The sequence below is a fragment of the Numida meleagris genome, chromosome 20 (assembly GCF_002078875.1).
Source record: "Numida meleagris isolate 19003 breed g44 Domestic line chromosome 20, NumMel1.0, whole genome shotgun sequence".
Taxonomy (NCBI): domain Eukaryota; kingdom Metazoa; phylum Chordata; class Aves; order Galliformes; family Numididae; genus Numida; species Numida meleagris.
The window spans coordinates 1,012,769-1,037,837 of NC_034428.1; the positions used below are offsets into that span (position 1 = coordinate 1,012,769).

The following is a 25,069-nucleotide window of genomic DNA, read 5'->3' on the forward strand; positions in this document are numbered from 1 at the left end:
TCATCTGCAGCTCTCGGCCCCTCATCTCCATCAGCAATTAGCCGGGAAGCGGGAAGTGCGACCTCGAGCAGGCCGCGGCACGCTGCCTCCCCAAAACGTCTCAAGATCAAATTAGAGGAAAGTCTGCTAATGAGAGAACGGCGCCGGTGACTTTGGCGGGCTGCAGGGCGCGGAGCCCGCGCAGGGAGCGAGCCGCTCTTATTACACAGCTCATTTGCATAACAATTTCTCACTCGCGGGGACTTCCCGCCGCCGGGCGCTCTCTGACAGAGAAGCGCTGCCCTCAGCGCCCGGGACTACGAGTCCCGGCATACCGCGCGGCGTCCCCTTCTCTGATTGGCTGTCCCGACAGGAAGTTCCCGCCCCTTCCTCCCGCTTCCGCCCTGAGGTGCGGGCCGGGGCGCGGCGGGCGGAGCGGGCGGGTTTGAATCGGTGCCGCTCCAGGTCCGGTTCTGGGGGCTGCTATGGACTTTTCGGAGCTGTTCAAGCTCTCCGGGCTGCTCGGCAGGTTCTCCCCCGACGGGAAATGCTTGGTGAGCGCGGGGCTGAGGGCCGGCGGGGCCTGGCCGGGCGGCGGGGTAGGACGGGGCCCTGAGGTGGAGCCGGCTGTTACGGGGCGGTTGCCACCCGTGGGCCGTGTGCTGGGGGCCGGGAGCTGGGTTGGGAGCAGGCATCGTTTCCCCCCGTTGGGGGGGGCTCCGGGCGGTGCGGTGCCGTTCCCCTGGGGGTTGACGAGGAGAGTGGCGGTGCCGCACGGCCGCGGGCCTGCTGAGCACCGTGCGGGTCGGTCGGTCCGTCCGGTTGGTTGCTGATCGGCACTGGGGAGTAACGGGCGCGCTGTCAGTGCTGCAGAACTTCACGGTGTGCGCAGCGCGGCGTGTTTGTTGGAGGCCTGTGGTCAGCACAGGGCTTAGTTACTGACGCCCAAATGGTTAACGGCGTTCCTACGGGACGAGGAATCGTGTTTCGGAAGAGTAGGCTTAGTCGTGCCTAGTAAGTAGCCGTACAACTAACGAGTTTGGTTTTTAAATGACTATAGACCCCCCTACTGGCTTAACTGTTTTTACCATAGACTGTGTTAGAACACGGTTCGTGTGAAGCCTTATTAAGGGCGAATGCTGCCCTGTAAGTGGGCAGTGCAGCGTTTACAGTGCAGCACGTCGAGCTTCTCAGGTCTGGTGCTGATGCACCAACCCAGCTGTGTTCCTGCTTTCGCTCAGGCTTCCTGTGTGCAGTACCGACTGATCATTCGGGATGTGAATACCCTCCAGATCCTGCAGCTGTACACTTGCCTGGACCAGATTCAGTACATAGAATGGTCATCTGATTCTCTTTTTATACTGTGTGCCATGTACAAGCGAGGGATTGTTCAGGTAAGGACCCAAGCAGAGTCCTGTCGCAGACTTGCGTGTGGCGTTAGTGTGAACAACAGTCACCAGTTCAATGCTTTTGCTAAAGTAATTGGAAATGTTATTGATAAATGCATGGTTTGAGGTAACACAGCATGAGGTAACGCAGACTTAAAGAGCCATGACCTACATCTTAGTTTGAAAACAAACTTAGAATGAAAGTAACATAGTAAACTAGTGTAAACCAAAGCTAGAAAGTGTCTTAGGAGTTTCTTATTTCAGCGGGAAACAAATACATGCAAACTTGCCAAATGGTCTAAAGCATGTTTTTTAAATTGCTGGATATAATTCAGAGCATTTGTCAAAGAAGAAAACTTATTTTACAATTTGTGTTAACGCGCGGAGTTGTGGGGCTTACTTTTGTAGTGGAATCCAGCGCCAGTCCTTCATGGCCGCGGCTTTCAGAGGCTTCTTGCTCCCTCTGGTCTGTGATGCAGGACCTTTTTCTCAACGGAAGCGTATTCTTGCAAGAAGAGGTTTTGATGAGCTGTTTGTTTGGTGCACTGACTGCTTGGTTTGCTCCCTGTCCTAGGTCTGGTCCTTGGAGCAGCCAGACTGGCACTGTAAGATAGACGAAGGGTCAGCGGGATTGGTGGCTTCATGTTGGAGTCCGGATGGTCGTCACATTCTCAATACAACTGAGTTTCATGTAAGTGTGAAGTCATGATTACTCTCCGTGGTATCAGATGTTACAGTCTGCCCTTTGCCTCTTAAAATAACCTGAAGCTCTTAAAGCTGTAGTGGTGGTAAAGAACAGTTTGCCTATATTCTCAGAGGTAACCTACATTAGTTCCAGTTTAGATGTTACTCTGTTAATGCTTTATTCTCTGGAGTTTGATAAGATAGAAAATGGACACTTAACTTATACAGATAAAACTGAGTACTTAAGTGTAGGAATAACTTTCATTTATGGGAACATTTTGGTGGCCAAATATGTTGGTAGCTCAGGGAAATCCTCAAACATCCAAGAGTGGCTTTTGAATTAAAAAAACATAGATTAACTGAAGAATGCTTACAGTAGTGCTTGATATTACATGTAATAGTCAGATGGCTGTTGGTAGAACCACTCGGGAAATTTGAATTAAAACGTATGTAAGCACTTCTTAAGAGCTGTGTTCTGGAATCTGGAGTAAGGTGTAGAGTCCAGATCAGCTTGTGTATGCTGTACACTGAGGACTTGTTGGAAGGCATGTGGAAGCCTGACTCTCCACCTTTTTAGCTGATGATTGATGCAGTGTGCAATTCAGTGCAATGAACAGCCAGAAAACAGCTAGGAACCACATGCAAGAAACTTTTCTGTTTAATGGATCGGATTTTTTTCAAAACTGGCTGGATTTCAAATGATGCATTGTTGCCCTGAATTTGGGTGTTACCTTGCAAGGTTTCCATTTTCCCATCCAAATATCAGTCAGTGGGATACAGGTGGGGGAATTTGTCATCTGTGTGTGCATACTGGAGTTAGTGTAAGTACTGATGCTCTCAAGGGAACCTATGAAGAAACATGCACGCAGGGTGCAATTCCCTGGCAAGGATTTTTAGTGCTGGCTGAGGTGGAGATTTTCTGGCCATCAAGCAGACTCCTTCCACTTCCCCTTAACTTCTTAGATCGTGGATTTTGAGGAGTGATTAACTTAAACCTGAGTTTCTCCAGGAGCAGTTCACCTTGATAGTGATTAAAATGTGAGTCCAGAGCTGCAACTCTCAGTCGGTGAAGGCATGCCTGACAGTCAGGCAGGAGTGTTGTTGTCTCTGTAACCCAAACTGAAGGCTGGTGCTATGTGCTACAAATGAGTTTCTTATGGCACATGCATGTGGGGGTGGACTAGCAAGTATTTATTACCTCCCAACAGAACTTGGTTTGACCTTAGAGGATTTCATTAAGCCTTTGCCAAGTTGGCATCTGCGTTGGGATAAGTTTTCTTTCCAGCTGTAAACAGGTTGCTAAATTAGCTTTGTCAGACAGCTGCCTGGGTTATGCCGATGTCTGAGTTGTGTTTACTCTATAGCATGCTAAATCCATAGTCTGGTGGGACAGGCGTTAGCAGTGCTCGGGACAAAAACTGTCAAGATACTTAATATTGGTGTATTATGTACATCATGAAATTCAGGGATTGCCTGGGGGGCTTATGGTTCCCTGTCAACCGGTGCAGTTTGGCTTTGGTAGCTTGACATTTTCAAACAGCACCAACTAATTACTCATGCTTGTAATTCTTCAAGTTAACATATGAGCTCCATTGTAAGCTTGAAAATTACTTTAATTTCTGCTTGAGACTTCTTTAAGCGTATGGTTATACTAATTTATTTCCAGCACTCCGTGCTTATTAGTGCAACAGGGAACACGTTCATTGGCCAACTTGCAGTCAGGTTTTTTGCAGTAACATCTTTACGTTTTTACATAACATCTGTAGTGAATGATGTTATTTTTTCTCTTTTTAATGTGACCACTGTGCAGTTTCTAACTGAAGAAGAGTGCATCAGAATTCTGACGCGTTCTGAAATCCATTTTGACTCAGTTATCTTTTGAGATGAGCAGCAATGCTCCCAGGGTATTTAATATTTATTGTTAACGTAAGTCTACAAACGTGATCATCTTCCTGCAGCCAAGTCTGTAACAGTGTGTAGTTCTCCTGAGTCCTAGGATTAATACACAGTGTACAGTAATGTAGAATGGTACAGATAACCATCTAAATCTTCACATAAACACCACAATAAATAGCATGGTACGTAAGGCAACTAAGTGGTACAATCCAATGACCAGAAGCATATACAGACTCTGTTCTTTCCCTCTCAGAAGACTGGAATCTGAGAAAGTTGGAATGCTATGTCAATGATACTGATTTGTGTAGTGCCCTGGAAAGCAGCTTGTTGTCTCTTAGCTATTGTTTGCTACTGTATTTTGTAGCAGGTGCTTCCTCTCCTGCTGAAAACCTCACTGTTGCAGTGTATCCAGCACAGCAAGTTGCTTGCTGGAAGAGTCCACCTTATCGGTTTGTCCCGTGGAAGATGTCATACCAGGTATTATTCCTCTTTCAGAGCTGCTGTTCCACACAAAGTTTGGGGTGATAGACGTGTGTAGAGCTTAAACAAGAGCTGCAGGTAAAAGATACAGACAGAGAAAGCAAATGGAACTTCAGCTTATTCCAGGCTTGGGAGTTTTGTGATAAGCGGTTGGAGATCACCAGCATTGTTCTGAAGCATTTCCCCTAAGACCTATATTTGAAACTCCACGTATTGTACTTTCCCTAGTTCCACTTTAGCACTGAAGCATTAAGAAGCTTCCTTAGAGCTACAGTGGGAGGAAAAAAATGTGTGTGTTTCTGTGTATATTGGAGCTAATCCTTAGTAACTGTAAATGGCTACGCTGGTTGAAAAATGCTTTCTGTCGAGGAATGCGCTCTGAATAATCTTCTGAAATCCGGTGCTGACAGACACTGCTATGTAAGGAGACTTTGTGACCCAGTCAAGTCTGGGACAAAAGTTGACAGTCATTTGAGATGTAAGGTTGTTTAAAAGTGTGTTTTTATCTGTTGAAAATCACCAGTCTTACACCTGCCTGTAGCTGTCAACGTTGGACGTAGTCCTGAACCCAGCACTGGAGACTGTTTATCACGTTACCATCTAAATGCTTTTTATTTCTCAGCTGTTTTTAGGCTATTTTAAAAATGCTTCTGCTTTTGGTTTGTTTTTTTTTCCACTGCAAAACAACAGCTGAAAACTTCTCAGACACCGTTATCGTCAGGATTTGGGTTTGACAACTCCAGTTAATCTAATAACTTACAGTGAAGAAAGTACCCTCAAAATGGGCAGTAAGAAATGCCTGCCATGAGCTGCTTAGCTGACGACAGGCTGCTGTCCTGCTGTGAAAGCAATTGTCTGTTCCCCACAAACTCTGGAAAAAGTAAATAAGAACAACACCATTTTTCGTGCTTTTTTTTTTTTTTTTTTTAAGAGCATATTTGGCTTTCTCTTTTCATTCTCTGTGCATTTTGTTTCTGTCTCTCAATTATCTCTGCTAGCTGTGAAATAATCCCTGGCTAGGTTTGGCAGCTTGGGTAGGATTGTGGAATAATTGTTGAGTCCCATGTGAGAAGGTGAAGGTTCTCCCTTTTTCCTCCTGTTAAATTGTAATCATTGTTAGTCTGTGTAAGATAGATATGAGAGCCATAGATGAAGTACACAATATAACTTGCCAGTTTAGAAAAAAATTAACTGAATAACTGAAAAGAATCCTAATTTTGGAAATCAGAACACTTTGCTTTCGTAGGTTTCCGACACCGGTCCCAAACTGTTTAGGTTATGTGCTGTGTGATATGGACAGGAGGTTGCAATGAAGTTATTGCAGAACTTACATGTGGTCTCCAACTTGGTTGTGGAGTCTCAGGCAAGGCAGAGGTGACATTGAGAGCCCTGTGTGCCCTGTGCTGCTTCTCTCTAAGAGATTCCCCCTCTTCCTATGCACTTTTCTGAAGCTTGGAGCCAGCCTATATGGTCCGGGGTAGCAGTGTGTATGGCACGCAGCAGGCCAGGTGAGTTGACTGGGGCCAAGTGGTAACACAAGTGTGAACTTGGATGCCTTTGTCAGGAAAAATGACAATCCAGACCTCAGCATTCAAAGCCTGCAGCTGCTAAGCTCATATTAAGTGGCTGTAGAATGCGTGCTGTGTGTGCTGCTTGTTTTGGTCACGGGAGAAACAGCAGCAAGTACATTTAACACTGCAATTAATAGGAGCAAGCAGCATATCACTATTGCAGTTGCTATAGAAGAATGTGAGTAGGCATTGTGTTGGTATTTTTAAAGTAAATCTTGCATGAAGAGCAGACTAACAATGCTGTATTTTTGTATGTCCGGAAGTGAGCAGTTGCAGTGATAAAACTTGATTAATGGCGTTCATCTTGTGGATTCCACTGGGATCCCTTTAAGGTGGGACTATAGATGTCTAGCTGTAATTTCATAGCTGTTAAAGAAAGGAAGAGATAATAAAGGCTGCATTAAATAGTGGTCCGATTGTGCTTTTTTAAACTGTGGGCATATGAAGCCTGGAATCTGATATGGTCATTGCTCTTTCCTGTTGTATTTTAAAGCAGTAGTTTTGCGTGTGGTCTTTTCAAGTCTCATAAGTTTCTTAAATATATAGTAAAAATTAGTAAAAAAAAAAAAACAGCTAATGATGCTCTCCTGCTTTTGGTCTTCACGTTTCTGGAGAGAGGCAGCATTTGTTAGGAATCTGTAGCTTGGTTTGAACACAATATCAGTTCATGATTGTTGCTTGAAAGCATGATTCACATCAGCAGTAAAAAAAAGCCTCCAAGTTCTGCTGCAGTGCCCAGGCTCCAGTGTTACCAGGTAGAACAAGTACACGGGATGCTTCCTTGGGGTCATTTCTCACCACTGAATTGTACCAGTTCCTTCAGAGAAAGAAAATGTGTATTGAGGACAAACACAAGAAAAAGGGCAGCAGGAACTTTTTCCCACCACTGCTGGTAATTGATCTACATTGGATGCAGGAGGGTGACTGAATGGTAGATGGTGCTAAAGTTATACTTATGCAGTGAATCAGAACTAATTCCGTTGCTCAGTAGTCTTGGGAAAGATGGTTTGATGACCATGGGTCTTTATTGCAACAATAGTTTTACCTGTGGCTCATCTAGAATCTCTTACCTTGGTGCAATAAAAACATAGCAAAACATGGGATGAAAAACATACCCTGGAAACATTCCTTGCTCCAGATATAAATGCAAAGGTTCACATGACATACTGATTAATGCACATATGTCTGGTGTGGCTGCCGTTGCTAAGGGAGAGTAAGTATTTGTTTTTAATTGAATAATCTGCAGATGGCAACGCAGAGCTTCCAGAATGCAGGCTGTGACCTTGAAGAGCTGTGGAGGGGCTTGTTTGGCAGCTGACTGCCTTCTTTGCAGTTTTCATGTTTTGTGGGTGCACAAGTCTCCAGAAATACTGCGGATTAGGTGTTTCATGCCTTGCTTTTGCCTGCCTCTTCATTCTAACTCTTTCAGTAGTCCTGTAGTGTTGCCTTCTTGCGGGTGGCTGAGGAGGGAAGAACAAGATGCAAATCAGCTGTCAAAGCTGAGCATGCGGTTAGAAATTAAAAGAAGAATAACAATAATCTGGTTTTACACTTAGTAGCTTAAGATGCAGCAATCTCGAGTTGCAATTTTTTTCTCATCTCTTCCCCACGTTTTGTGATGAAATTATTTTTCCAGCTGAGAAGTATCTTGGCAACGTATTGTACACAGCGTGTAGCTGGGTTCATGCTGACATCTCTACCTTCAGTATCAATGAAGTGCTGTTGTCCATCTTGGTGTTCTGCACTTGTACCCCTTGGGAGTATTCAACGTGCCTGTAATATTAAGTAGGAATGAGTATCCTTGCTCACTGAAGAGAGTGCAGAGAGAATTCCTTCCAGATTTTCTTACAACTTTGTGCTATCCAGAATAACTGTAAAACTTAATTAAACCGCAGAAGATGCATTGAGTCTACTTTGCATTGCTGAACTAGATTTTGGGGGGGGGGGGTTATATACTGACTTTTTTAATCTGCAAAAATAAGCAAATTCTTCCTTGTCTTTCTCTCTCAACAGCTGCGGATAACTGTGTGGTCCCTGTGTACAAAATCTGTATCTTACATTAAGTATCCCAAAGCTTGTCAGCAGGGTAAGTGTCACCAGCTTCCCACAGGCATGGGATTGAGCACAGGGATGTGTTTCACCACGATGGGTCCATGGGTACCACCTGCTGTGAGCGCTGCCCTAGGATCCAAGCATGTCAGCCCTCACACAGAAGAATTATCACTGGTCTGTGTGCCTGTTCCTTCGCATCCTTCTGTTGTTCTCCCTCTCCGAAGAGTCCTGTAAGGCATTAAATGAAGCTGGATGTGTTGGTGATGAAAAGCACTGATCCAGAGTGCCTTTCCTCATCATCTTACACTTGAAAAGATCTGCGAGGGAAGCTCCTGTCAGAACTGTAGTTAGCAATTTGCTGCCTGAGGTTTGTATACAACAATAACTCATATAGGATGATGACAATGTATGACATAGAAAATAAGAGAGCAGATGAGGACTGACACTTGGAAGTTGATGGGATGCCAGTAGCTGTGTAACTAACTTGTACTGCTGAGCTAAATTAACTGTTCATTTGAAATCTGTGGATTTTATGTAGCAGCTCTATCAGTAATCCAGTGGGGTTTTTATAAGCATAATGTTCTGCAGCAGCCATGAAGCTGCATCCTTACAAATAGTGCATTCGACGTTGAAGAATTGCGTAAGCAAATTAGTAAAAACTACACGTTGACTTGCTTAATGGGGTGTTCGGTAAAGCAAAGGGTTTTTTGCCTCTCCTCCTACTTCCTTGAATTGGGAGTAACTGCTTTTTTTGCTGAATCAGCTATTCTGCCTTGTTCTCTCACTTAGCTTTGTGTCCCACTGGCAGGGATAGCTTTCACCAAGGACGGCCGCTACATGGCAGTAGCAGAAAGACGTGACTGCAAAGACTTCGTTAGCCTCTTTGTGTGCAGTAACTGGCAGCTGCTGAGGGTAAGATATGTCTTTGCTTTCCACTGCTTCCACGTAGGCTATGAGCATCTGTTGTACACTACTTCAAGCACCATCACTTTGCTACTCTGGTTTTAGACTTGCCAGTGTATTTGCTAGCCAGCATCTGGCTCCTTGGCCAGCACGCTGTCATAGCAGAGGGATTCTGCTCAGGAAGCCGTGTATACTATGTGCGTGAAGAATTTCTGATGGAATGCAGAAGTTGCACCTCTAAATTCTCACATGAACTTATTACCATAGCATAGTTTGTTGTAAATAATAATGGAAGTATCTGTAATGCTCCACGAAGTGATCAGCTGAAATGTAGAATTTTATTTTCTATTTGAAAATGTTCTGTGAAGTGTGCACGTTGGCATGTTTAGAAAGAGTCTGAGAAATTAAAACCCATTAATAATTAGTCTGTACGTGGTGTCACCTCTGGTCCAGGAATTCTGAGTCTTCATGGAATCCAATGGAGAAATCTGAGAAATACCACCAAAAAAACCAACAAGCAAGCCCACAGATAAACTAAGCATTGTTCTCTTCAGTGATAGTAAACTGCACGCTTCTAGGCTAGCATATGGAGGACTTATATTTGTGGTTGCATTTGGAAGGATGAAACTGAGGATTACTTGTAGTGTTTGTTAGCATAATGCTTCAAATGATGTTTTTCTCTTTTGGGGGCAGCATTTTGACACTGAAACACAAGATCTGTTTGGGATCGAGTGGGCTCCTAATGGCTGTGTTCTGGCAGTGTGGGATACGTGTCTTGAGGTATGAGGAGAAAGATTATTTTAGAATTTTTTTTCTTTACAGCTGCCATGTATGAAGCAATAACTAAAGTAAAATGTGGTGTTATATTTTTTTGAAACCAATGTAAGATAAGCTGAACTCCAGGGAAACATTTCAGAATATTACACCTGTGTGGGTAATGGGCATCCTTATGAGTATGTGTCAAACTGTTATGTAGGTCTTTAATGACAATGAAATAGCTTATCAATGTCTAACTTAAATAAAAATATATCTGTAGTATTGATTGTAAATACTGTGGAAGCTGCTATGCAGATAAATGAGGGCAGAATTATTCTGTAAGACTTTTCCACACTGTTACTTTATATTGCATGAGAATTTAAGTAGTGACCCAAGAAGTGAATTAGGAATATGTAAATGTTATCTTTTCTGCAAAGTGTCTTCTGATGGCTGTGAGGTTATGGGCAGTAGGACCAAACCAATTAATCAATTTGTTTCAGTACAAAATATTGCTGTACTCCCTTGATGGCAGACTGCTGTCCACATATCGAGCTTATGAATGGTCGTTAGGCATAAAATCAATTGCCTGGAGTCCCAGCAGTCAATTTTTGGCAATTGGCAGCTATGACGAAAAGGTAAGGAATAGAAAAGAGAAAAATAAACCAATGTAAACCATCTGCAGAATCTCGTCATAACCACTCTGGCAATATTTTCTCGAATCAGGTGCGTATCTTGAACCATGTAACTTGGAAAAAGATCACAGAGTTCGAACATCCAGCAACCGTTGTTAACGCAAAGACTGTGAGTACGGCTCCAAACTCTGCTGAATCATTACCAGCACTTTGTTGGTGTGGCTGTTTGTTTCTGAAGGTAGCAAATCTGTTTCATCCTGGAGGCTTTGCTTTTGTTTTTTCCCCTCCTAAGCTCTCAATAGCGCTTGGGAAATTTCTTGAAGACTTTTACTGTAGATGGTGATTGCCTTATGGATTTGGGTATATGGATCATGAGGACAAACTGGGGAATGAAAGAGAGATTTCTCATCTTTTCCTGTGAAGTATAGAACATGTAATGGAAGACAAATGGAAATAACTCTGCTAATCTCTACTACACAGACAAGAATTCCAGTTGGTATTTTTTGTCCTGTTTGGGGGATAAGAAGTTACAGACATGCTGTTAAAATAGTTTTGCTTCTGCAGTGTTGCACTTCGTGCTTGTTTAGGGTGATATAGGAGTAAAGATTCTTTGTTAAACAAATGAATTCTATGTTTCCATTATAATGAAAATAACTTATTACACTGCCAGATCTAGGCTTCAGGAATATTGAATGAGGTGGACTCATTCTTCATGAACTTCAAGCTTCATTTATCTGCCAGAAGAGTTTTCTTGATCATGGTTCCAACAAGCAAACGATTCAATGAGAATGCTGGACTCTGTATTTGCCTGCTTGAAGCCCCTCTCCTTCACTGAACTGGGGATGCTGAGATGTAATGCACTTGCAAATGCGGTGTAGAACACTTGAGTTAGTGGGATGTGAATGATTTGTTAATAGCCCAAGTTCAAACTCTCCTAGGCCCTTCTTAGAACTGTCACTTGTTTCTTTGTAGATTGTGTATAAAGAAGTGGAGAAATCCCCATCTGTTGAAACAGAGAGACTTTCTTTCCCTTCGACAAGAGCACTGGCTAGTTCTGCCTTCAGCACACAAAGTAAATGTAAGCCAAAGTTTAGTAAAGCAAGACACTTGAGCTTGCCATCTGAAGTCTTTCTATAAATAAATGTGATGTGAATGCTGATATTGGAATGGATCCTCAGGGTGCTCTGCTCGAGTCTCCTGAGTTAACTGAAGAGCTCCCAGGGCAGTAAGCACCCTGCTAGAGAGGATGCTGTCCACAGGCTGAACGCAGGTTAAAGACGAGTGGGGTGTTGTACAAGAGAACTGTAATTTCTTGGGCATAGGAGAAATAGCAGTCAGATCTCAGTCTTCAAGAGGCTTAGAAAAATTATCTTAAAGCTGTGTGCATTTTTTCCTGACTTGTAGAAACCTGTGCAATATTGTTTCATGCCTTGGAGTTCCTTTAACTGTAGCACCTGATTAGCAATTAAGAATCTTACAGCGTGTGGCAGTTCCAGGGGTTAAAAAAAAAAAATCAGAAGGTGTTAGTCTTGCTGTTTGTTTTAGAAGAGACTCTGAAATATTAAACTAATGGTAGACAGTGGATGATTAGTATTTTTCTACTGTTTTTACTGTCTCTTTGTTTGTGGTACTGTAACAGTACAATTTAACAGTTGGAATTGAATGCTTTGTCCATTCAGGCTTGCTTAGTAAAGTACTTTTCTTTCCAATTCCAGATGACATTTCTCAGGTGCCAGTCTCCTTCCAGTACATCAAACCAGTTGCTGATAGGGCTAATCCCAAAATGGGGATTGGGATGTTGGCATTCAGTCCAGATAACTGTTTCCTGGCAACCAAGAACGGTGAGTTCCTACTGTCCTCTGTTAAAGGAGAAACCTTTTTGTTATATGTGCACTATGTGTGCATTGGGTTTGGCTTTATATCTAATAAAAATAGCCTGTTCTTTGTATTTCTTTAAATCTGTGTGAAGCCACTGTATTGGAAAAAGAAGTGCACAACTCCTTCCTGCTCCACTTTCAGTGTATGTCTCTTGGAAGGCAGAGTTCTTCACAGCCTGTTGTGGTGGGGCTTCTGATTAACACAGATGGTCATGGGATTAGCACTCAAGTTCTCCCTTTGACAGGCCTGAGGGCTGTTTATGTCAGGATGCAAAAGTTGTGGTTCAGAGGCAAAGCTCATTAACAGCAGCATAACTGTGAATAATTCAATAAAAAACAGTGGAGGACTGGCAGACAAACTGAGTACTGCATAAGGGGCTGTGAGGCCTGTTTTTCCTTCACGTATTCAAATGATTTCCTCTTTCTTTTCTGTCAGATAACATTCCCAATGCTGTCTGGATCTGGGACATTCAAAAACTGAAACTATTTGTAGTGTTGGAGCAGCTGTGTGCCATCCAGTGTTTCCAGTGGGATCCACGACAACCTCGACTTGCTGTATGTACAGGAAACAGCAAAGTGTACTTATGGTCCCCAGCTGGATGCATGTCAGTACAAGTTCCAACAGAAGGTAAAGCTTTATACAGTGCCCTCTGCAAGCCATCATCAGCTTCTCACTTACAAATTATTTTTTTCCACTTTTAATTTGGTCCAAGCATTATTATATAAAGGTTAGGTGTGATTTACAGCTTCTTAAAAGCAGGTATTTCCATCCTTCAAAAAAAAGATGGCAGATTATTTGCACTGGTCTCTACTGTACAGATTGTCTCTACTGCAGCAGTAACAAAATCAGACACCCTATTTTAGAGCTTCCAAGGTGGGAGGGTATTTTTTTTTTTTTCCAATTCATGTGGCTTACCTAGGAAAAGGTGACTGGAATAAGAAGGTGCTTCTTGCTGTTTCTGCAGGTGACTTCCAGATTGTCTCTCTCTGCTGGCATCCTAGTGGAGATTCCATGGCACTTCTGAGTAAGGATAACTTGTGTGTGTGTTACTTCGAAAGAGAGGAAGTGAAATAGCTATCAGTTGCCATAAAAGTGCTCACAGACTTGAGGAGGAATGAGGAGAGGGGTCAAACCCCAATCTGAAGTGTTTCTATTTATAAATTATTTATTCGAAGGAGCATAACCAAACTCCAGTCTGTCAAGTACTGAGTGTATCTGAGTGATGTTGCATCTGAAGTGTGGAAAATGAAGCCTGGATTTTAAGAAGAGTTCAAGTTTTGATGTAGTTCAGCGTTCTTGCAAATTCTGTCAACTGTGGTTTTTTTTTCTAAAATTGTAGCTGAATGTACATAATGTATAGACATTATTTAAATTTGATAACTTCCAATAAATATTTTGATAATTACAAACTTAGTATGACTCGAACTAAAAAACTATGCAATTAATTTGACAGCCTCAGCCTCTGCAAAATGAATGAAGACTAAGATGGGGGCATTTAATGTTCCTGAAAGGTAACAATTCAGTAGATACCTTAGAAAATGCATTGAGAGGAGCACGCAGCTCGTTGCATTCCACTGTTATTTCAGCTTTATGCGAGTTTCAGAAACGCACATCAAGGTCAAGAAAAAAAAATGCAACTGCAGCACAGTATTTATTCAGCATCGTAGCTGTGCAGACAAATATTCCCATAAAACGACGTGTATAGAAGATGACAGACAATGCTGAAGCTTGTTACAGTAACCTCAGGAGCACTTCTGCCTGTTGTATCTCTCACCTGCTTCTGAAATCCAGCACTGGAGGTTTGCATGAGGTGAAGTGTAAGGATGTACAAATCAAGATTGACATAGAACTTGAAGCATTGTATCTGTCTCTGGTAGGAAGCCCCGCCGCTGCTGCTGCCCCAAACTAGAGTGGATTTAAGAAAACTGCTATGAATATAAATGTGATCCAAGTAGGGTTCCCCTTATAAAACTGTTCCTAAAAATAACAGCTCTGAAGGCAAATGTCTGCAATGCTTTTGGCAATACTCTCTCAAGCCAGTCTTTATGGCTGCAGCAAAAAAAGGTAAGAAATGGCAAGTCAGATCCAGTTGAGAGAAGAAGCTACTTTAACAAAAAGCTAATAAACAGGCACGTGGCTGAATATATTTACCAAGTAATAGCTCACGTACCCTGCGTCTGAGCAGATGTAGCAGTACAGCTGTAACAAGACTTGCTGACTCTTTTGCTAAAGAATGCCTGCTAGGAGTTTTGGAAGCTGTCAGTCATTCATCAGAACGCTGAGATTACTGTAACTGTGAGACACTAACACCTCTTCAAGCAATACAGATCAATCCCAAGCACGCCGCATGATTTAGAGGTACAACTGTCATAGGGCAGGAACGTGCTACACAGTATCTCAAATATTGTGTTTGTAGCAGATACTGATTGCACAGAATTAACAGAGAAGAGTGCGTGGTTAGAAATGGAAGAGGAAACAGCACTGCTTGCTGGCCCTGGGTAAGAGCTGTTAGTTAGCTACAAAATACAGGCATGACACCACCGTGTGTCGGCTTCAGCTTACTCTGCCTTGTGCATTCTCCTCCTCTCCATAACAACCAGGGCCTCCTGTGAACTGCTGGCTCTGCAGCCAGCCCCTTCCCTTCCCGCAGTGCCTTAGCTTTGCTCATCGAACATTCTGCCGCACAGCGTGCTCTCTCCCCAGGAGGCTGACAGAAAATCGCTTCCCCTTTCCAAGATCAAACACTATGCGTTTTAAAACCCAATTTTGCCTCTCGTCATGGAGTAGCCGAGCTTGGCCTCGTTGTTGATGAAGGACATCAGTCCCACGTAAGTCTCAATCAGAAGAGGCCGCTCCAGCACCAGGACCCCGTTGGCTCTCCCTGGCAGTGGCCACTCCTTGTGAGCTTTCTTCACGGCTTGGATGAGCTGAGTCTTGAAGTTTTCCAGCTGAAAGATGAACAAAAATAAGGATCACCACGACGTTCTCCCCCTTGTTTTAAAAACTGCTACGTTTTCATAGGGAAAGAGTGGCTACAAGTGTCAGGGGTCGACACTAGAGCTCTAGTTGCTGTGAGTCTCACGTTGCATAACAAACTTTACACTCTGACACTTAGTGCCATCTGACATTAGCTATAATTATTTACAAGCAAACAGGAGCTAGATATGTTAAAAGTTTAGCAGTAGCAATCTTAATTTTCTGCTGTTCTCCTGCCATTAACATTGGTGCTGAAGTTAAATCATTGTAACCTTCTATTCCAAAGTGGAAACCTTCTGAGGAGAGCAACCACTGAAAGGAAAAAGAGAGCTACCCAGTGAAGGTTTGTGTTAGCAGCTCTGGGCCGTGCTTCATGAACCAGTAAGAGGGAAAAGTCAGCCCTCTGCCTGCCAGGTAAAAGAAAGCAGGAATGGCATCGAGCTCTGTTTTCTTCTGGGTTTTACAGGACTGTGCACTTCGGAAAGCTTTAGCTTCCTTTCTGTGCAAACCACAAATGGCAAAAACTGCTTCAGCTGAGATGGACAGAGCGGGGAGATGCAGCTTGCAGCTGTGCCTTGGATTTAACCATTTGTTTGATTCACCCAGCCTGCGATCCCAAACGCCTTCCAGGATTCTAGAACAGAGGCGCTGCCCTTACCAGGCAGAGGGATGCGACCTTCTCGTCCACGTCTGCCATCGGGTGCTCGGTGAAGGTGGTGTAGGGGACGTTGACGGACCATGGGTTCCACCGGTTGATGAAGGACGCGCGGCTCTGCTTGTCCCACTGGATGCGGATACCGACTCCTTCTCGCCTGGCGTTGAAGACAGCGGGGTTAATAGGGGACGGCCTCCGTTAGAAGGGCACTGTCTGAAAAAGAGCTGACAGCTGGTAGCTGCGGGGCGAGTTTGGAGCTAGTTCAAGCAAGACAGCAAGCCCCTCATCTCCTAATGAAACCTGAATAACAGCGGACAACGCTGGTGAACAGCAGTAAGAGTTTTCAAGGTTCGTCCCAGGGCGAGGGCTGCCAGCACAAGCTCTGTGCAGTGACAGCCACGCTGCGCCGAGCCCGCATCGACTTACTTGTTCAGGGATCTAGGTGGGAACTCGAACTCTCCCACTGAGATGGTATCAATCGCGTTGAGCACGATCCTGCTGATGTGCTGGCACTGCAGGCCCACGAAGTCGTACTTGCAGATGAGAAGGGACCGGTCGGTGATGAGCACGAGGCGCTCCTTCTCGTTGTTCCAGTGGTCGATCCTGGGAAGGAAACGGAATGTGGAGCTTCAGCTGGCTAGAAACAGGTAACGACTGCCCGCCTGAGCCAAGGGCTGCGCCGGAGAGCAGAGCCCAGTCTAAGCACTGCTCTGTTTCCCATCGTAGCTTTTGCTTTGCACCACCAGGCCTGAGGCGAGGGTGGTTGTCCCAGCTTGGAAATGGTACAACACAGAAAACATGACGACTGCCAACCTCGTTACCGCGCGGAGTAAATTATTAACTGCGTCTGGGCAGGCCCAAGAGAGCAGTGTCTTTCTCCAGGGCTACAGCTGAGTCTGCCCCGTGCCCGGCGCTGCCCGCGGGTACTCACTCGGTCAGCAGCCACACGCTCTCCACGTCCCCGTCCTCCGTGGGCATCACGACGGCGCGGATCTCGCTGACCGCCTGCTCGATGGTGCCGGGCTGCGGGGGGGGGAGGAAAACGAGAGGTGAGCGGAGCGCGGGGCGAGCGGGGCTCGGGGCTCGGCGGGCCGGGCCCTACCCGGAACACGAAGTACTCCTTGAGGCGGCCGGCGCGGCTCGCGGTGCGCACGTTCAGCGGCCGCAGCTTCTGCCGCGGGGGCACCGCGCCGGGGGTGGCGGCGGAGAAAGGCGGCTCGGGCCCCCCCGGCACCAGCAGCGCCGCCGCCCCCGCATCGTCCTCCTCCTCCGGGCCGCCCTCCTCCGGGTCCCGGAGCTGCAGCATCGCGCCGGGAAAGGCCGCGCCGAGCCGGGCTCTGCCGCCTTCCGGGGACGGCAGCGGGAGGGGCCGAGCCGCCCCGCCCCGCCGCGCTCGGGGAGTGATGGGAGAGAGCTGCGGCCCGCGGGGTTCGGCGGGCGGGGGAAGCCGCGAGACGGGGCGGGCGAGCGCGTGGCTTCGTGCGGGTCGCTGCTCGCGGGGCGGGGCCAGCTCCGTCCCGTGCCGGAGGACAGAGTGTGCCGGGCAGCGCCGCGGAGCTGAATCCGCGCGGAGCTGCCGCTGCAGCGGCGCTGGGCTCGGGCTCCGTGCGGGTCCCACCCTCGCAGTGCAGCCGCTGCCGGCACCGCTCTCCTCGCGTCCGTTGGGCTCGGTGCCCGGCACCGGCTCCCGCGTGGCTGCCAAGCGCTGGGAAGGCCCCGCAGCTCTGCGATGCGGGGTTTGCCACGTGCACCTCGGGATGCTCGAGGCCTCCTCGCCTCGCGGCCGTCGTCTCTGGGCGGTCACGTTCTCTCTGCTGCCCTGCACGCCGTCCTGCTGTCCCGGCTTCCAGCTCGCCGTGCCGGCGGAGCAGCGAGGCGCTGGGGTCACCGGCCCCGGAGCTCAGCGTGGAGATGTGGCACTGAGAGACGCGGTCGGGGGGGGGTGGGTTGGGGTCGGACCTGATGGTCTTAGAGGGATTTTTCAACCTTAATGATTCCATGAACCCGGCAGGTAGCTGGGGTGGGCTCAGCTCCCCCAGATGCTCTGGGTGTGCTTTTCCCCGTAGGACAAGGACTGTGGTAGAAGGCAGGCAGTGTTCCCATCCCGTTCCCCAGCTCCTCCAGAACTGCCCATTTTGCACTGTGGGTCTGCGCCTTCCCCACCAGCTTCAGAGTCTCCTTGGGCAGAGGTGGATTCTCTTCTGCTACAGTTCATGGGAAGACCAAATCTCAGTGGGACCTCCCCAGGTGTGCTGGAAAGGGGTGTCTGGGAGCTGACCTTGGGTACTGTGTAAGAACTGGGTTTTTTTGAAGGGAAAAAAGCCAACCTCATTTCTGCTGCTGTTCTGCAGGTCTTCCCCCTCCTCTGGTGGGGCCGGGCACAGCTGTGGGAGGGATTTCTGCCCTTCAGCACAGAGAGAAAGGAGCGAGCATTGAGTGCAGGGAGCTGGCCTGGGGGCACGCGGCTCAGGGACCCCCCCCCGACCCTATGGGGCTGCACAGCGGGACAGGACCCAGCCCCCGTGAACCCCCAGGGGTTCGCCCCGTATCCGGAAGCAGCTGCCAGGAGCAGAAGTCACTGTTTTTCCCCGCGAATGAAGGAAGCAGCACCAGGAGCCAGGTTTACTATTGGCTCCGACGTGTGCTGTGACGGTTTCCCGTGGACTGCACTGAGCTGAGGAAGCACCTGGGGGGGTGGATGTGCTCTGCTGGTGACCCCCAGCAGTAACACTGCAGAGGTGCTGCCATGGAGGCTCCCGTGCTGGCGCTGGTGCTGCTCCTCATGCCGCTGATCTCCTCCCTTGCTGCTGGCACCGAGCTGCAGCCTGGCACGTGAGTAACAGAGAGCACCCGGTGCTGCCCTGGGGCTGGGGGCTGCGTTTCAGAACCGAGGGTGCAGGGAGGTGAGGGGCTGCTCTGTGCTTCTGCTTCGTTGTGTGTTCCAAAAGCGCACAGAGGCGGAGAGAAACTCCAACATCTGCACAGGCTTTGCTTGTGGGAGGCGATGCGCTGCTCTGAGTGGGGAGGAGCACGGTCAGGTTGCAGTCTGCTCATGGCCGAAGTTTAGAAGGGCACAGCTGCTTAATGCGGCCTCAGTTATTCTCTTCCTTCGTTTAACAGCTCGTTCCCGTTAGATTATGAAACAAAAGTTTTGTGTCTTGTTTTTTCAGGTCTCACAAGTTTATTTTGTATATACGTGTGTGTATATATATATATATATATATATCAAACAGCAGTAGCAAAACCAGCCAGCGATGCTCTTCTGCTATTCTGAGCACAAGAGGCAGTGATTGTGCAAACAGTTCAACGCAGCCCTGCGCTTTGCACTGCGCTTTGCACACCTCCTTCCCATCGCTTCTTTCTTTCCCCCCCTCTGCTGTTATTCCAGGGGCACGCAGCCCTTCCTTTTCAATTAGATGTTACAGTTTGCTGTTAATCACTTGGCTGCTTTGGAAAACTTCCTCGGAGTGCAGAAGCCCGGCTGCAAGATCCACTGCTCTTCCCGTCCCCCACCTGCTTTTTGGCCCCACGAAGCAGTTGCAAGCCTGTATGAAATGGCAGCAACAATTCCAATGAAGCATCTTTGACCAGGGGCAGCTTTCAGCCTCGAGTTGAGGAATTCTTCCTGACGTGTAATTGCTGTAATTACTGCTGTGATGATACCCGTGTCGTGGTAATAATGGAGCAAACGGAGTCCATCTTCAAAGAGGACTTTGAAGTGCTTGGTGCCTCGTCTGTGCCACGCCAAAGGCTCTGCTCCCAGCTGTCCCTTCAGCCCTTTCGTGTGGTTGTGGCATCGTAAAGCCCACTGATCTGCACCACGGTTGTCCCCTCCAGGATTTGCCGACAGCTTGTAGAGAAATTGGGATCTGTTTTCTCATCTCTCGGCTGTGCATCCATCTGCTGATTGGCACAGAGGGCTGCTGAGGGTTTCCTCTGCGGGGAGCGATGGCTCACCCTTGTTTAGCTCTGTTTGCAGGAACGTGCAGACAGAACCAAACAGCCAGAGAGAGTTGGGATAAATATTTTCAGTGGCCACGCCAGATATTTGTTGTTGTTCATCTGCTTTTGCTGCGCTGGAACAGTTTTCATGTTCTGCCAACGAAGCTTTTCAAATTCAGCTTCAAAAGTTCTGTCTCCATTCTGATGTTGGTGCACGCACAGCGGGGGGGGAAGAAAGCACGGCTTGTATTTATTTGTGCTCCGGATCCATCCCTGCGCTCCTAACCCAGGAGCCGAGAGCACCCACAGCCCCACTGCACCGCCCCTAGGAACAAATCCCCCATAGCAGCGGGGTGTGGGAAGGAGGTCGGATTTACTGCTGGCTGCTGTTTGCCGTTGCAGGGCCGCGTCCCACGCCGGGTACAGGCGGGTGTACCTGCAGCGCCGCGCCGCGTACCGCTGCTGCAGCGGCTGGGCCCAGCGCCCGGCGGACACCGGCTGCCTGCACCGTGAGTACCCGCTGCCGGGGCTGCGTTCCCTCTGCTAAATGCTATTGAGCATTGAAAGCCGAGTGCAGAGCAGTGATTTCAGTGATGCTGCTGGCGGGAGACCTGGAGAGCTGCGCGCCAACGCTGAGCTCGCGTCGCGTCTCCTTTCCCAGCCCCGCAGCGCTGCCTGTGATGGACGGTGCCGCAGGGCTCGGCGCGCAGCCTTTGCTCTCGCTCCGTGTTTTGGCCCTCAGCAGCCAATTTTGGTGCTGAAAACGATGGTGTGAATGAGGTTTGAAGCAAAGACCCCAAGCTTGGGATGTGTGCGCTCATTGGGGAGATTTCCTGCTCCCTTGTGCTTGCTGTAGCGTAATCCTCCGCAAAGCAGGCAGAAGTGCTTACTTCCCAGCTGTGCGGCTTAGGGTGCGTTCAGATCTGCTCAGGTGAGGCTATGGGCATCTGTATATATGGTGATACACGGTCCCAGGCAGGGAATTGCAGTGGCATTGCCCTCAATCCCCTTTCCAATGGCACATCCCCAGAACACCCCATGCATGTGATGCCCAGCTGGGACCAGCATCCCCAGCCAAGCCATGAGGAAGCCATGGTGGTGCCCAGGTCCTGTGGCTTGAATGTGACGCTGTCCAACAGCGGGCATGCATGGCTAAGGGAGCGGGCTGAGCCCTGGCTAGGAAGATGATGGCTTTGCAGAGCAACATTTCATCACCGCTTCATTAGTTTGAGTGGCTGAGTGCGTGAGCTTCAGTGCTACCTTTGCTTTGCCAAATCTTGGGGAAACATAAAATGTTTGCCGCGTTTCATGAGTTCTAAGAAGTGCATCTGCCTGGCAAAATCACAGCCTTGCTTGTGGCCCTATTGAGGTGCTTTGATTTCAGGAGCCTAATTGAGCGTTCTCTCCCTCCGTGTCCATTTTGCACTTCGCTGGGTGAGAACAGAGAAGCGGGGCTGCTCGGCCTTCCTTGCAGTTTAGCTCCATTTCATTCTCTGGTTCACTCGGAAGGTGCCACACGTTCGGACGGATCGAGAGATGCAGCTTTGTCTGCTTTTGGTTTTTTCCTTACAGATGCCTCCAGTTCCCAAACAAATAACCCATTCTCCAGCACGGTGCGTCGGCTCCTTGCCTTCCTCCTTTAGTTTTGAGTCGGAAACGGAGGGGATAAGGAGTCGGGGGTGCCATTGTTTGAGCTGCAAAACCGCAGTCATCTGCTGTGCCCTTTCTTTGGCCGCTGCTTGGGGAATTTGGGTGTTTGGAGAGGAAACACTTATCACTGCCTGCAGTGACACGCGGCCCCACGTCCCCGTGCTGCCCCATTGCCTTGGCTGCGGGCTGATTGGCGTTGGGAAGCCAAAATTGGGGAGTGTGTGTTTTTCTTTGGAAGCAGAGGAAGACAACGTGGGGGCTCTCCTTGCACCCCGAACCGGACAGCCCAGCAGCATGTGTGTGCACCCACCCTGCCTTCAGCTCGGGGGATTTCCAGCCCAGCCAGAACCCAGCGCCAGTTTTGGAACGACAGCAGCGAGATGCTGTGCTGAACGTTTCACGGTTTTACGGTCCACGAGGCCAATTTAAAATCTGTTTCTGAGATTAAATAGCAGCAATTTTCCTCAGCTGCCAGTTCATTGGACGGATTCCACCATTAATAATACCCAGGCTCAGTGAAGCAGAGCGCTTCTCCTCCTGCAGCCAAGGAGTCGGGACGCTGCTGTTTGCAAGCAGGTTTGGCATCCTGCTGGGGCAGGCGTGTTCCTCCATTGGCAAGCCCCACAAATAAATCAAGGGTGGCTCCAGCCAGCAGAGGGGTTTGTTACAACCACTTGTGGAGCATCCAGCCTTGGTTTGGTTGGGCAGAGCATCCCGTGTGGAGCATCCAGCCATCCATGGAGTGAAGAATCCAGCCTGCCCTGGCTGTCCTGAGCTGAGATTTTCCAGTCCTTGCGTGGTTCTTTCCTCCCAGATGTGCTTAATTTTATGGGACTTCAGTTTCTTGTGGTTAAACCTGCGCACTCAGATGCATGCACTGTGTATAGTTGTGCAGACATTATTTTTTGCGTAATTTAAGTGTTTGTGGGGCCTCTGTAACCCCCTTTATATTCCCATTGGCTGCAAGGACACCTCTTAGACCCTCGGTCTCTATAAACCAGCCAAAAAACTGTTCTGACTGCCAGCAGGTGCTTCTAGTTTGGTGTGTGTGAGTGCACATTAACCTCCTTTCTGTCCCCCCAGCCTCACCAAATAAAATCCCAGCTGCATCTGCAAGTCCTCCACTCGGCACCAGCGCAGCAGGCGGCCCTGCCGTGGGTGCCAAGAAGCCCACGCATGTTAAAATAGGGGATTTTTTTTCTTTTTTTTTTTTTTAAATGAGATCTAAGCGGCTTGCTTGAATGCGGGTGGAGCTCCAAACCAACCCTGGGCTCTCGTGTGCAGGAGCTGTGCAAGAGGCATTGGTGATGGAGGTCGGCGCTGCCGTTCCGCGGCCCTAATCCGATTGTCTGAGATCAAAGGGCCCCGTGGTGCTGTGTGTGCTAATGAAGGAGCAGTGGGACGCTGGGTTCCTTTGCTGTGCCAGCAATGCGGTGTGCAGTGGATGAAGGGGGAGGGTGGGTCTCAAGAATCCAGGGGTACCGTGCCTTTCCTTGCACACCGTCGTGTCCGTGAGCACGTTGCATTTCAGGGCTGCAGAAGCTGAGCTGATGGGCGGCAGATGCACGCAGTCAGGGGATCCCTCATCTCACCTTTGGCTTTCTTATTGGAACTTGTGGATATAATAAGAAACAAGTAGCGGTGACCCCTTCGGTTAGAGATAAAGGAAGCGTGTGTAAATGGCTTTTGTGGCTTGGCAGCAGACTTGCTGAGGACGACATAAAACGTGCTCATTAAACGTCCTTTAAGCAGCACTGCTTTTTGTTTTCGGCAGCGCTGCGGAGGTTCGTCCCACCGTTAATTGCCTGACACCAAACAAGCCGTAATTTGTTATTGTAACTTTTTCCGTGCCTTTCTCTGGGTTTTTGCTCTTGACACCTATTATCCATCTGGGAACAGAAGTGGCTTTTGTCGTGAAATCTAAATAATGAGATCAGTAATCAGCGGTCTTACAGAGACGATCTCGTGCTACAAACTCTACTCCAGCTCTCGAGAGCCCTCCAAAGCGCTTCCCCCCTCGGACACTTTGTAGTATTGACCTTAATTATATTGAGACAAAGGGACGGGGAGAAAGATTATTTTTTCCCAGGAACTCTCCAGTTCTCCAGGACAAACTGTCTGCTGCCATTGTGCGTTAGGAGCCAGGAGAGCAAGCCCCAAAAAGAGCTGCAATTGGCATTAGTGCTGCTCATAAGCCTGAGTTTGCCAAGTGCCTGGAAGGACCGCGGCTCTGACCTGTCACCGCCCGGCGTTCTGCTTCGGAACCTTTTTTTCCTTGAGCATGTAATCCTCTTTGTGGTATTTCCTCGCTCCTGACTCCGTTCCAGCCCCGGAATGGATGTTTGCTGGCAGGAGCCGGCAGCCGACGGCGCTGACCTTTGGAAGATGCTCGGTGGAGGATTCCTGCTGAACAGAGTGTGGCTCTTGTCGCTCCTCACTCATGTGAGTTAGCTTCAATACCTGAGTGTCAGACCAACTCTTCCAGGACCTAGAGCTCTCGAGTCTTACTTCAACAGTGGAGCGTTCTCCTCTGTCATTGCTGCTCCTGAAAATGTGCTGTCAAGCCTTAGCTGCCCAGCAGAGCATTCTGTGGCAGGGTGTTATCAGTGTCCATTCAGTGCCACGAGTCATATTCTGACCTCTCACTGATCCTTAAGTGGTCCTGCCAACGAGGCCGTCAGCTGGAGGAGCTCAATGCAAGCAGCTGGGGGATGTGGGTGTTGGTTGGGATGGGCTCTTTGGGGGACCCATCAAGTCGCTGATTTTGGAGCATTTTGCCTAAGAACAGCAGAGAATTGGCCTAAGGAGGGATGCTCAGCGGATAGGCTTTGTGTGGATTCTCCTGCTCCTATTGTGTTTACAGTTGAATTTGCTTTATTTATGCTTGTATGTAACAACATCTTGACAAATCGCTCCCATGTGTTTTTAGGGCAGCGCTGATTGCTGGTGGCTCGGGCTGCTGCTTTGTCTTCAAGCATAAATCGTGGGGCTTGTGTTGTTTGCACTGTTAGAGGGAAGTGTCTGAGCACTGTATCAGACCACGTCCTCCTTCTGGGGAAAGACCAAAGCCAATGACTGAGAATTTGGGGGCAAATCTCACCTGCGTTTACAGGGGGGAAAAAACTCACCAGAATTCTCCTTTGCGGACGCAGTATTACGGATCAGGAGTGATGATGGTGGGGGAGAGCACCATGCATGGACTCAGCAGACGCAGCCTGAGCTCACGGAGCTGAGGTCGCTTCAGAGGGCTGGAAACTTTGGAGGAAGCCTCTGCAGCTCCATTAGAGCAGGAATAGGGGGGTTCTTTCCCGTGGGAGTCACCCGTGAAAGACAGCGTTGGCTGCAGAGTGGGGAGGGAAAAACCCCCTCCAACACTGGCACGTTTGTTGGGCTCCCCAGGGGAAGCTGCCAAGCGCACCGCGTTTTGATGTTGCATCCATTATATAGGAGTGTCAAGGAAGAATGCTCTCGGTTGTAGAGAGGTATTTATAGACTGAGAGGAAAAGCCAAGGCTTATGGCAGAGCTCAGAGGCTGCTGCTGCTCTCGTTGCTGGCTCACTGACTGTTCTTTCCTCTCTTTGAAGATCCATCATGCAGCATCTTTTGTCCGAGGTCCCGGAGAGCCGC

The 25,069-nt window shown here is 48.2% G+C and overlaps 3 protein-coding genes across 7 annotated transcripts in view; 2 read left to right on the forward strand and 1 right to left on the reverse strand.

The window, feature by feature from the left end:
• Positions 368-13,632, forward strand: WRAP73 (WD repeat containing, antisense to TP73). 2 transcript variants are annotated; one of them, XM_021417438.1, is made up of 12 exons: positions 368-533; positions 1,221-1,373; positions 1,942-2,058; positions 8,012-8,084; positions 8,859-8,962; positions 9,647-9,733; positions 10,210-10,344; positions 10,433-10,510; positions 11,314-11,419; positions 12,057-12,182; positions 12,655-12,846; positions 13,184-13,632. In XM_021417438.1, exons 1-12 carry the CDS (start codon positions 465-467, stop codon positions 13,291-13,293), a joined length of 1,350 nt encoding a protein of 449 aa, XP_021273113.1. In that variant the 5' UTR covers positions 368-464; the 3' UTR covers positions 13,294-13,632. The 2 variants fall into 2 exon arrangements, with proteins under 2 accessions (XP_021273113.1, XP_021273114.1); XM_021417439.1 differs by lacking the exon at positions 10,210-10,344.
• TPRG1L (tumor protein p63 regulated 1 like) lies at positions 13,838-17,221 on the reverse strand. The gene is made up of 5 exons (XM_021417440.1): positions 16,953-17,221; positions 16,782-16,873; positions 16,277-16,453; positions 15,854-16,007; positions 13,838-15,167 (listed from the first exon to the last, which is right to left on the reverse strand). The coding sequence occupies exons 1-5, from the start codon at positions 17,154-17,156 to the stop codon at positions 14,973-14,975; spliced, it is 822 nt and encodes a 273-aa protein (XP_021273115.1). The 5' UTR covers positions 17,157-17,221; the 3' UTR covers positions 13,838-14,972.
• MEGF6 (multiple EGF like domains 6) overlaps positions 16,781-25,069 on the forward strand; it is a 35,919-nt gene continuing 27,630 nt past the window's right edge. For 3 of the 4 annotated variants that reach the window (XM_021417428.1, XM_021417432.1, XM_021417434.1), the window contains exons 1-3: positions 17,301-18,097; positions 18,202-18,682; positions 20,195-20,301. In XM_021417428.1, the coding sequence (XP_021273103.1) occupies positions 18,597-18,682; positions 20,195-20,301 (193 nt within the window). In that variant the 5' untranslated portion in view covers positions 17,301-18,097; positions 18,202-18,596. Of the gene's footprint in view, positions 16,900-17,300; positions 18,098-18,201; positions 18,683-20,194; positions 20,302-25,069 lie in introns of those variants that run through there. The other variant, XM_021417429.1, reaches the window with a different exon arrangement.